At 42.4% G+C, this 12,894-nt stretch overlaps 1 protein-coding gene and 1 pseudogene across 2 annotated transcripts; one reads left to right on the top strand and one right to left on the bottom strand.

Moving 5' to 3' along the window:
- Positions 1-1,969: 1,969 nt before the first annotated feature.
- On the bottom strand, positions 1,970-7,982 carry LOC124070186 (annotated as a pseudogene).
- LOC124070185 (proline-rich protein 36-like) lies at positions 7,903-12,655 on the top strand. Of its 2 annotated transcripts, XM_046409814.1 has the most exons (7): positions 7,903-7,998; positions 8,424-8,604; positions 9,205-9,408; positions 9,561-9,675; positions 10,048-10,120; positions 10,267-10,358; positions 10,788-12,655. In XM_046409814.1, the coding sequence occupies exons 3-7, from the start codon at positions 9,205-9,207 to the stop codon at positions 12,119-12,121; spliced, it is 1,818 nt and encodes a 605-aa protein (XP_046265770.1). In that variant the 5' UTR covers positions 7,903-7,998; positions 8,424-8,604; the 3' UTR covers positions 12,122-12,655. The 2 variants fall into 2 exon arrangements, with proteins under 2 accessions (XP_046265770.1, XP_046265772.1); XM_046409816.1 differs by lacking the exon at positions 7,903-7,998 and having other exon boundaries at positions 8,103-8,604.
- Positions 12,656-12,894: the final 239 nt, after the last annotated feature.

Below are 12,894 nucleotides of genomic sequence, written 5' to 3'. Positions count from 1 at the left end.
ATTTTCATTCTTGGAGCCAATAATTTATCAAGAATATATCTGTCCTTAATTTTCCTCTCCCCTGCTATACCACTGTAAAGGACTCAGAATTTGAGGTATAAGGCAAACTAGAAGTTTTTCATCAAAGTATCCTCTGACAAATTCCTCAGAATTAGTATGCTGAAAAAAAATTCCTACTTCGACAGGTGAGTTCAATAAAATGACTACAAAAGTATCTACGTGAATAGCACACACAATATTTCTTGAGTTACTGCACTGCAACTTTACGAAAAGCACGCAGAGGTGACATCAAGATGTACTCAGAACAATCAGTTGCTTGTAGTCTTGGATTTTTTTTTAACTGATGACTCCCAAGATCATTACCTAACGTCAACTATGTGCAAGGATGCCAACAAGAGATCTTTGTATTCCACCACTGAGGGTACTTCACTGACTAATCTGACGACTGGAAACCAGACTTACATGTAACCAGGGTAGGAACTGCATTTCCATGTCTGTGCAGTTTCACACTCTACTCTTCGTCCATTTACGTACATACTACTCTACTCGTCATATTACCTCAGTATTGTGTATACTACATTCACTACACTCATTCAGTACTCTAGTGTCCATCTGTAAAATGTTTATTGTTGTTGAGCGCATGAAACTCAGAAGTGTCCATGAAAAAGTATTCTTAGCAGGGAGTCACATTCCATACCTTCAATTTGTTCTCATTTTCTTTTTTTCCCCTCTTTTTTTGTATATCAAAGTGACTGAATTATCAACAGATTTGGATTGTTAACAAATTTTTGGTTTTTATTTGAAAAGCATAGGTTGATGTTTTTGGAAGAAAATGGGAATAAAACGTCATCTGATGCTGAGCGCTTAGTCATTTAGTGACTCCTCCACAAATACTTTAAGGGTAATAACACTGATTCGTTTGATTACCTCAGTTCTTTATTCAAGAGTGAAACTCGCTTTGTCAAATATTCACGCAGAGAAGCTGTTCTTCGGTTGAAATTCATTTATTGATAATTAAACATTTCAAACAACATAGGACAAAATGTAATTTAAAACAAAATGATATTTGTGTTCATTGTCATTCATACAAGTTGAACGTGGCATCAAAAATCGTTGTTTTAGGGAGAAGGGGAGCCGAGCGTTGAACCAGCAACCGATCCTGAGCCAGGTTAGTCAACTCTGAAATGAAGGGCCTAGAGATGTGCTCTTAAGCAAGGCACTTTACCCCAAAGTGGCCCCAGGGGCACATTTACAAAAACTAAAACAACCCATCCTACCTAAAAGTCCCACGTCCAGCTCTGGTTGCGATTGCCGGGTACCCTTGAAAGACGGGCTGTCAGATACACGATGTACTAACAACAACTTCACTGCTTCAGAAAGGGTTCAGATTTAAACTAAAAGACGCATCCTCCAAATCTTGTGTGTGTGAGTGGTCAGTCTGTTGGGAGCAGGAATGTATGAGCAGAGTATGTTTGGGGGAAAAATGCAGGGATATGATCAGGAAAATCGAAAGCACGAAAACGGGTCATCTCCCATTAAAAAGGGAGATCCATTTCCAAAAATTTGAAATCCTGACAAAGAAAAATCCCTGGAGACAGGTAAGGAATAAGAAGCATGAACACAGGTGTATCTTTATGGGTGTATGCATGTGTTTGTGAGTGTGTACGCGTGTTACGGGGAGGGGCAGGAGTGTGTGGTCTGAGTGTTTACCTTAGTGGGGGGACACCCCATCGTCCACAGCATTTTCAGGCCTAACGCTGCTGTTTTCCCCATCCCACGCTACAGCTGCGTGTGGCGTACGTCCAGGGCAAGGGCTCAGTTTGGCTCCCTCCCACTCTAGCTGCAATAATCAGCAAGAGGAAGAAGGTGGCTGGAGCAGCAGCAACAACAAGGCATGCAACTAACAGTTCACATGGAGAAGGTGGAATAATGTGGAAACTGTGAGAGGCTATGTGTCACTCTAACCTAACAAAGCACTACAAAACTGAGGTGGCGAATAAGAAATACGAGGAGTAACTAGTGTGTGATGCTGTCACGAACGGAACAACTGTAAGTCATACAAAATACAGGTGGAATCAGGTGTGCATTAGTATCATTTGCACGTGTCAGTCTGCCTTATAGGAGAGATGTGATGAGCCTGTTTAAAAATGCATCTAGACAGAAGTGTGGGCTTGACTGGCTGTGGTTTGAATTCAGAGGAAGCCATTAGTCCTGTGTCAAAGTGAGGTGTGTGTTTCTGGTAAGATCAGAAGAGGAAAAAGGAAAAGGTCATCAGGCCTTCTCGCTGCTGCTCGGAGGGGGGGGGAAAAAAAAATAAAAAAATCAGCAGCTTTTGCCAAATCCAAAACATGTTCATGTTCACCTGCAGCACCAACACTGTCACATCGTATCCACTCAGTCAATAACCCTACACCATACACATCAGCAACACTGCACTGAGTTTAGAAAAAATACACTTCTACCTGCTCTCAGCTAAAACTGAATCACGGCTTCCTCTTTCACTTCAAATCGTGTGTAATGTCTGATTTTACAGCACGTTCAGTCCAAACACTCACTACATGCTAGAAGCATGCTGGTAATCCTTTCCAGCCATTCCCTCTTCCTGGTTTTCCCAACATACCAGCACAACAACTTAACTGTCCTATTTACTATCGCCAGCTATTTATTAAGAAATGCAATCACTTCATCTTAACAGTCTGTGTTGTCAATGTTCAACCAAATGTTGGTCGGCATCATCAATGGTTTCCAATGTGGGCAGATTCTTGACAGCAGCCAGTGGGACTGGAACAAATGCTAATGGTATAAAATGTCAAAAACCAATTAGGATATTAAATTATCTATAATTTCTGGAATTATTTTATTGGCCAAACAATGCTTGATGCCATTTCCCTGGCTTTTATAAATGCAAATATGTACAAAACCAACAAAAACACAGCTGCTCTTTATCAGTCTGGGAAAAAAAATACGCCTAAACCTTGGTTTAACTGAGAACTATGAAAAAAATTCTACAAAGATTGCGTTCAGATTTTTTCAATCAAGATAGTATTTCAACACAAAACTAAACATGGAAGAAAGACTTCTGTTCTAATGTTGTAGAGGCAAACACTAACCTCAAACCAAACACTCCAACAGGATATATTTAACTCCTGTGAGTGAGGTTTTTTTCCCCCCCTCCATCTTATTTGTTTGTGTAAACTACTGAGACACACAGAGAGCAGGGGGCTAAGCAAGAAAACACAACGAATGTCGCAGTCAAATACTTCAATTTAAACCCCTGAACATATTTGGATATCTGCAATGTATTTTACCCTGTTGTGATCAAAGCCACGTAAAAAGCTCACATTTGGCAATTCCTCCTAACTACAAAACTGCAAGGACGCATAATCAACCACTTGCATGACATCAGACATAAATTGAGCAAAGCTCTCTGGATTAAAGAGGAAGGCCTGTGTGAACTGCAAATTAACTCTGTAGAAATTCGTCACACCCCAGAAACAACATGTAGACTATGTTCCAAAGTTGAAGTGATTTTAGCAATAAAAAAAGATTTCCAAGACCCAAAATTTAGAGGGCAAAATAATTATACATGACAGTGATGACATATAATTGCTCAAATAGAACTAAACTGCCATGAATTTTGCTGTGCAGTTTTACAGCAAGGATATCCTCACATTGCACAAATTTTTCTGTGAAGTATACAAAGGCTTTGATTCAGTACAAACAAAAAGCTTGTCAGCTAACATACCACCCTCAACTCTGAATTAACTTTGTTCGCAGTAATGTTTCAACTTCTTTAACATTCAACAAGGGCCCAGCTGTGCCTCTATAACATCTAACAGAAAATGTAAATGCAAATGATATTCCAGACTTCGAATATGCAAGTATCAGCTGTCCAACTTATCTCCTCCTTCCCTACTTGTCAACCCATAAACCCACTTACATCAACCACCACTGACTGACAGGTAAGCTAGTTAGAGACAAGGTCAAGATGGAGAAAAGGGTTATGCTTCGGATTTAAAGTATGTTGAAATTACATCCTTGTTCCCTCTGTGATTTTCCTCTTTAAACTGTCCCTTCTGTAAATACACATGCACACACACATACACACGCATCTGCAGTGTGGAAGGAGTGTTTGGGGATGGGACTATCGATAAGGGGGTTCTGGCGTGTGGTAAGGGTAATCATGGCGCTGGGGCATGGGTTGCCCGTGTGAGGGTGTCTGCTCATACGGTGTGGATGTGGAGTAGCTTCCCACTGCTGTGTAAGCTCCGGATGAATCATATGTTCCTGGTGCTCCATAGGCTCCAGATGCGTCATAGGCTCCAGACGAGGCATCATAGCTCCCAGATGAAGTGCTGTAGCTCCCCGATGAGGCGTCGTAACTTCCCGAAGTGTCATATGTTCCCGGCGGTCTGTAGTCTCCCGATGTAGCATAGTCTGGAGGTGCAGAGTATGTCCCTGGAGGAGGAGGGGCTGTGTTGGAGGCCTGTGCCTGCGTGGTGGCCGGTGGAGGTGGAGGAGGTGGCGGAGGAGGATTGGTGTAGGCATACTGGAGGTACTGGTACTGTTGCTGGTACTGTTGATACTGCTGATATTGATGCATTTGCTGGTAGTACTCTGTGTATGACCTGGAGTAGGAACAATGCAAATTAATCTAAATGTTACATTTCATGCGTACACTCCATCTCAACTGCATTTTGTTTTATTGTTTGTTTTTGTAAAGTACTTTGTAATCACTAATCAGTGTAATGAAAACAAACTAATATTATTATTATTATTATTTTTATTGTTGTTGTTATTATTATTATTATATGTGAAATGTCCTAGAGGCAGGAATAGTACACTTATTTTTCTCCCTCTATCATAACGCGTTATGTGTACCTAGCAACAGGATCTGACCCTTCAGGAGCGTCTGTGGCAGCTGGAGACTCTTCAGGTGCTCCAGGTGGTGTCGGGAGCAGTGCACGACGTTTGGGTCGTATCTGAGCAAAGGAACCCGGAACCGGGTCGGGGAGGAGTGGGGCTCGATTTCCTCTGATTGGGCTGCGGTCTCGCTCATTATCTGAAGTTGACGTCTTTCTCCCTGCCTGCTGCTCTGCCAGAACCTTTAATTGAAAACATTGGCAAATAAACATAAGAAAAAGGTCAAATGCAAAATACATATTGAGAAAAACATTAAACGTTGTTTATTTTTTCCCTTTACTTATATAAAATTTAAAAACACCTTCTGTCCCTCCTGAAAGAACTTGGCTCTTGCTGCCTCAAAGAGCGTTGTTGGATCTGGTTCGGCTGATGGCTCTGCTTCTACAGCCACGGCGGTGGATCCAGAGTTGTGAACGGCCAAATCCTGGTACACCTGATCAGCAACAGTGCCATACACCTGGCTGGCGAGAGCACCATATATCATCCCATCTGCACCTTTTGCGCTTGTAATCCCTTTTAGTGCAGCATAGGTGGGGTCAAAGGATGTGGTGTTGTAGAATGAGTTATGGACACTTTGCTGAACCTGCAATTAAAGATGAAAGACACAAGCATTTAAAACATTTTAAATATACTCAAACTGAATTCATGTACATAATAATGTTCAGGAACATGTGAGGGTATTTTTTAAGCATCAGTCTGAAAGCAACTCTACTAACAAATGACTGAGGCAAGTCAGTTCATGAAGTCATGAGCTATTATGAATTTTGCCCATGTGTCCCAGTTTTCAGAGGTTAATTTGAAGGTTTCCCAAGATAATGGATGCTCCACTGCAGGATTAACTCACTTGTATGGGTAGTCCGGCTGCAGCTGCTGCAGCTGCTGCTAGCACAGCTGCTTGACTCTGGTGATGCTCTAGTGAAGGATGAGGTCTCGGAAGAAGTCCACCTGCAATGAGAAGAGAGCACAAAACATGATGAGAACATGCACGAGTTGTCTTCAGCATTTAATTACATGCAAAACACATAAAAACAAATGGAGCCATCATCTCCACCTGCTGTTACACCTGCTGAATTTCCACTGGTTACAATCTGGTTGATCAAAGGCTGGGCTTTGGACAGCTCGACGGCCAGCTGACGGCCCTTGTACATGGTCCCGTTGAGTGCCTCAATTGCTGCCACAGCATCCTCCTTCCTCTCCATATGCACAAATGCATAGCCAACATTTGAGCATAATCTGGCTGTAGAGTATACATTAAACAGGGAGGTAAGTGTTAGCATGATTTCAAAATAAAATGAATGCTTTCCACATTCTGATTGTCACTTTCTGTTTAGCACTATTGAAGAGGTGCATCTATATGAAACTGTAGGCCCTCCAAACTTTAGAGCACTGTAATCTGACAAGATTATTGTTATCTTACAACGTGCTCAAAGGAACCAGCTCATTTTTGTACACTGCAAAGCAAGATTCACACCTAAAATCAAACTATTATTTCTGTGGCATGACTAGTATTGGTTATTCACAAGTTGGTGGCTTACTAACTCACCTTTGACTTTATCGCAATCTAAAACTCTTCCAAAGGTTGAGAACAACCCGTGCAAGTCATCTGCTGAACATGTTGCACTGAGATTCCCCACAAACACTTTAGTGGAGTTTGGTGGGCGTGCACGTGACTCCTCAACCACCAGGGGCCTGCCTCTGTATTCTTTGCCATCAAGATGCCGTATGGCCCTGTGAGAATAAGAGCAAGAATTAACTGATGATGTCCTACCACAAAGGAAGTTTAACCAACTCAGATTTAACACAGGGAATCGTCAAGGACAAGCATAACCAACAACTGTAAGAAATACTTCTGTTTAATGTTTTCAAAACTGATAGATTGGGTTATTTTAATGTTACCTGACAAGATGTTAGGAAACTGAGTCAGTGATTAACAAAGGAGGTGAAAACTATATATTTAAATCTGTGTTTCAAAGTATGTTTGCGTATAAAAATTTCATATCCCAATGCTAGGAGAGTATATTTTTAAAACTACAAGACATTCATAATATCTAAGGAGAGGTCATGAACAACTGCTTACCTGTCAGCTGCCCCCTCTCCCTTCAGAGTAACGAAGGCATACTGTCTGAGCAAAGAACAAGTGTTGATCTCTCCATATGGTGCAAAAAGCTTGTTAATCTCGTCGTGAGTTGCATCTAAAGGAAGGTTCCCCACGAACAACTTCACGTTCTCACCGCTCATCTCTGTATCAACCAGACATCTGCAAGAGTTGACAGGATACTTTGGTTAAGTTGGATACTTTGCGTAACGCTAACATTATTTGTTTAGTTACTGAATATCATCGAAACATTCCCGTTTTTGATAAAATTCATACAGATGAATAGGAACTGATTTTATTCATCTAAAGTGATACTACATGGGGTTACTTTATTTGGAATTTGAGCTGTTAAGTTTATTACTATAAGAAGCGTAATGGCGTTGCCTAGTAGCATTTTATTAGCAAAGCTAATGAAACCCGTTAACTTTCGCGGCTAAAAAAAATGATCCAATGAAGTTAGAGACAGCCGGTGTACCTGCGAGGTTGGCTAGCTATTGCCTGATAAAGCATGTGCGCATAGTCACGTAAAATGGATTGTATGACAAGAAGTGATCTCAGTATACGGCCGACAATTAGCTAATAACTACTGCCACTGGCCATTTTGTTAAACGCAAACACTGACGAGGTAGCTAACGTTAGCTAAGCTAGCTAGCTAATGCTAACTCCGTGTTTTTCATCACAGTGGTCGAAAGGGTTTCTTAAACTAGCGATCCACTACTGGTATGAGCTAGCATAAAAATATTATCTACGGCCGAGCCTATTCGGTTTTCAATTCAGCAGAAAATGGAGGAAAAACATTAATTATGCCAGCCTAGCTGCTGAACAGACTTCTTACCCAACGCGGTCGTGGAGCTGTATTTCAAACCTCACATCCGGCTCCGGTTTCTAGAGGTGCCGTCACTGCGCTGTCAGCCGAGAGGGGGCGCAGTTTCACAAGTTTAATCACCATGGATTTCACAAAATGCCCCATGACACATAGAGTAAACTCTCATACAGTGTCACTAATGTTATTTTTTTATTATGCTATGGCTTGGACATAACGCTATAAGACTTGTAGATGTTTTCCAGTGAAAGTTAGCAAGATATATTGCTAATGCTATTTGGAAAAGGGGAAGTTGTAACTATTTTGCTATGGTTAGCATTACTAACGTTAGAATTGTTACTGTTAACAACTGTTTTCTATCGAAAACGGCTAAGTATGCCACTAGGTCTAGGCTTCACGTAATGTAGGCCTACAATAACAGCTAGGCTGTTAAAAGCAAATACACTAACCCAGTACTAGGTTATGTAATACTTATTACTACAAACTACTGTTAGTCAATAAAACTGCAGTACGCATAATTCAGTTTGGGACACGTGAGCCTATCTTCCAAGGCATGTGTAATATGACGTGTTTTATTACCAGGTGGGATCAGGTGGGAGGGTGGGAGGAGTCAAAGACGCGAGACGTCTCCGAATCAGGGAACAAAGGTTATGACTGGCCAAGGTGGACGAGAAGTTGACTTTCATCGTTTTAAAGCTGATGGAAGGATAAGGAGCATGCCATCATAAGGGGATTTAAAAAGAAGAATCGGGGCAAAGCAGAGGTAAATAACGAGCCAAGGAATGCTGCAGTACTTAGATTTGAAGCAACAAGTTGTGTGACTGCAGCAGGAAGACTTTGTGTGCATAATAGTTTGAAGAGGAAATGTTGCTTACAAATTTTACAGGAATGCGCGCTGCGGATCCAGGCAGATGTTGACATGTAGGCTGCGGTAAGGGCAGCTTTAGTTGTGAGGCAAACCTAGAAGGGCTTGAAACAAATATTATCGTTTCCAGTTTTCTTTACTTTTAATATTCAATGTTAGATCACCTTTTGTGGCATTTGTCTGTTCTGTGTGCCTTTATTTTAGAAAACGTTCTTTTTGCCGTAGCGTCCTATTGAATTTAAGCTCTGTCTGAGGTGTAGCTACACTTTACCAAGTCTGGACTTGCTGGCCCAATCCGAAGGATTTATTACGCAGGTGTGTGTCTGTCTCTGTGTGCAGCCATCCTACCCTTCTTCCTCTTGTAAATGTAAGCCACAGGGACAGACAATAACCACCTGTAGCATGTAGTTTATGCGTGATGTGCACGATCAGCTGCGGGACAATTAATAACCATGTGTGTACTTCTTGTTGTGTGTGTGTGTGTGTGCGTTTGTGTAGATGGCACAACAAGAGGAACCACTGTATGATTTCCCAGAGCCCACTCAGCCGTCAAAGCCAAAGTTTTTGGGCCATCAAAGGGGCCGGGGCTCTCTGAGGAGCATCAGCGTACTGGACCGTCTTCTGCTTACTGTTCCTGTATGGTTTCAGCTGTCAATCAACCCTGCCACTGCCCTGCACATACTGCAGCGAGAGCCTCCTGGGGTCAGAGCCACATACACTTAAACGAAAGAAAGTACACTATGTCTTTGAACACACTTACACACACACACACGCTGTGTGCCTTCTCTTGCCTTCTTTGTCCGTGTACCACATGCTTGCATGTTCACTCGGTGATCAATTGGGTTTTTCTGCAGACCTTCCTGGTACGTAAGTCTCGTACCTCACAGAGAAACGTGCTGTGTGTCCGTTTGGCAGACGACAGCGTGCCATCCTTCGTCCAGCAGTTCGGGATCACGGAGGAACAGTCCAGTAAGAACATGATGTGTTTTCTGTGTCTGACCTCAGCACTTAGCTATCCAGACTGAATCTGCTTTCTCTGGAACAGAAATGTTGAGTCAAGCCTGTGGACTCATGTATCAAGCTCTTATCTTACTGCAGTAGTTAGTCTTCTGTATATTAAAACAAGACAGAGTTTGCTGTGGTTACCCAAAACAAAGAGTTTAATTTCAACACACTGAGCTTTAAGATTGTAAGGAATAAAACTTTTCAGTGTGTCCTTCTTTAAGTATTTTAACGTTAATATGCCTACACACCCATTGTTCTAATAGAAAAGATCCCAGAGGCAGTACAACCACATGGTCCACATTGTCGGTTCTAACTATCCTTTATCCTTTCCTGCAGCTCTGTCTCTGGAGACTTCAGCCATAAGCTTTCCAGATCTCCCAAGGCTGATTTCCTTCTACTGTGTCAGCAGGTAAATTCTTGTCTCATTCTCCTTTTCCTCAGCTCTTCTTGTGAAAGCATAATCAATTAAAGTTTTCTTTTTATTACCTTAACTCCCTCAGCAATTTGTTATATGTATGTTATTGATGTTAATATTATATATTGTCATTGTGTCAGAGATGTATTACCCTTCCCTCTGGAGCTTCCTGAAGCCATTGCAAAGGCAGCATCCCACAAGGAGCTGGAGTCCATCTCACATATGGGAATAGGTGGGTGAATGCAACTCCTTGTTTCCTGACAGCAGATTTTGTAACCTCAACCTCAAATACATGGGTCTTTAAAGGATTTACTTACACAAGGTGCCCACATACTATACGTACAGTAATTACCTCCCAGCTGCTGGGTAACAAACATAAACGCTGGAAAAATTTGTTTGTCTTTTAAAATTTTGCATTTCTTATGAAACATCAAACAATTATAAATTAACAAATGTTTTGGAGTTTGACATACTGTAACATGTAAAACCAGCAAAAAGTTTTTACAAGGTGGCTTCAAAGTTGTTAGGAGGTAATGTACTAAATGTATTAATTTGTACAGTTTATGAATTTATTAAGATATCAAAGGAAGAAATTATATTTTAATTAAGCAAATATCTCTGCGTCACAATAATGAAAAAAAAAATCTTTCTTTCTTAACAGAATTCTGGAGTTCCCACCTAAATGTCCGTGGGCCACGACAGGCGCCTAAGCCCAAGAAAGACGAGGAGAAGAAGCCAGGCGCTGTAACCTCAGCCCCGCCTGCTGCTGCACCACAGACGGGTTCTGCAGCTCAGCCTGACTCACCTTCCCAGCCCAATTCAGACAGGCTACTCGAGACAGCACCTGAATCAGACAGTGACACCAAACAGTCAGGTCACAAGCCCACCGTGTTCCGTGAGTTTTGTCCCATCACGACGCGCAGCCCCAGAGAGTTGGACTGTGGCTCCGGCCAGGGAGCTCTCTGCTTCATCAATCCACTTTTCCTGCAGTCCCAGAACGCTTCGTCCAGACGGCGCATGTTCAAACGCAGCCTCAAAGTACGGATTTCCACGGAGACGTCGACCATGCTGTCGCCCCCACTTGCTCCTCCGCCTCCACCACCTCTGATGCCCAAAACCAAAGGAAAATGTAAAGCCCAAGCCCCGAGACAAGCCGGGCAGATTGATTCTACATTTCAGGATTCCCAGCAGTCCCTGAAACAGATGCAGGACAACCCTAATGAGGTCCAAGTTCAGCATTCGTCATCATCTCCTCATTTCCAGCTTGAGCTGCAGGAGCAGGGTCAAACTCAGATGGGACCAGGCCAAAGTAAAGCTGGAGTCAGGGGAGATGAGGCAGCAGCTCAGCTCCCAACAGTAATGGAGCACCTTCCAGATGGCTCAGACTACATGGAGCCCTCTCCACTGATCAGTTTCTCCCATTCTCCCTTATTCCCTCCTTACCTCTCCCCATCTGTTTCTCCGACAGCGCGCCCCCTTTTCCCCAAAGTATCTCCGACCCTCTCTCCTCATGACTCTCCCGGTGCTTCTCCCTCCCTCTCACCTTATCAGTCCCCATCTCTTTCTCCCAAGCTTCCCCGTTCCCTCTCTCCACGCGACTCGCCCAGCGCTTCGCCCTCTCTTTCGCCCTATCAGTCCCCATCTCCCTCTCCTCAGGTCCCCTTCTCTCTGTCTCCCTTCACCTCTCTAGCCCTCTCTCCGCTGACAGAGCAGGCCTATCAGACTCCCGTTTCTCCTTCAAGACCGGATCAGCAGAGCTCGGAGGGAGAGGCCGAGGAGGTGGGAGCAGGTGCGGATGAAAATAAGAACGAAGATGATGAGACAAATGAGGACCTGCACAAAAAGAAGGAAGCGGAGGAAGAGGCTCTGGTTTTGCATATGAGTGCTGCCTCTCTCAGTGATACAGACAGCTGCAGTTCTTTCGGCAGTCTCGGGGGGCCGGCAGAGACTCCGTCTCACTCACCCCACAAAGAGGACGGTGGTCCAAACCTCTAGAGAACATTTCAGACTGTAACTGAATTATATTGTGTGATATCATGAAGCACTGTGTAGAATTACTTGTGTAGATATCAGTCACTAAGTAATCTCCCAGGAGAGTCATTCTGAATACAACAGAGTTCAATAGAGCAAAACTTTTAAGTTAAATAGGTTTTACAAAACCAAAAATTTGAATTATAATATTGGTTGTTCTGCATGTTTTAACTACTATCTAATTTTTAAATTTTACATTTTACAATTATGACAGGCAGCCATTTGTTTCCTTTGATATCAGTATTTTCTGAAAACTAATTAAATAGAATATTTACTGAGTTGGGTATGCCATCAAAATTAACCTTCAGTGTGTTTTATTTTTCCCATCAAAGCTACAAATAAAAATCACAGCCATTGTTGTAATAGTGTTACTGACAAAATGTATGACAATCAAACCCCGTTTGTCAAAAATCAAAGCTGTGGGAGATGATCAACTGCATGACAATATATAAACATAACAGTGGGTGATGTGAATGATCCTGTTGTTACTACAATTCAGTTGTTGCTGTCACAATCACTTAAAGGCTCTGATCATGAAGAGGTTCTTGTAGTGATTTGGTTCAGAGACAACATTCTGGTTCCTTGTAGGAGAAAATGTCAGATTATAATATTCTGCAATCATAAGGCATTGTCGAGGCTTTTTGAGTTGTTTAATCTTGCTTTAATGGGAAACCAAGAGAGATGCTGTTTCTGACTGAACATAACAAACCTTCTTTGCAGACATGTGTGTGTCAACA

The sequence above is a fragment of the Scatophagus argus genome, chromosome 14 (genome assembly GCF_020382885.2).
Source record: "Scatophagus argus isolate fScaArg1 chromosome 14, fScaArg1.pri, whole genome shotgun sequence".
Taxonomy (NCBI): Eukaryota; Metazoa; Chordata; class Actinopteri; family Scatophagidae; genus Scatophagus; species Scatophagus argus.
Note: the sequence above shows the minus strand (reverse complement) of the source record. Positions and strands in the feature narration are given on the sequence as shown.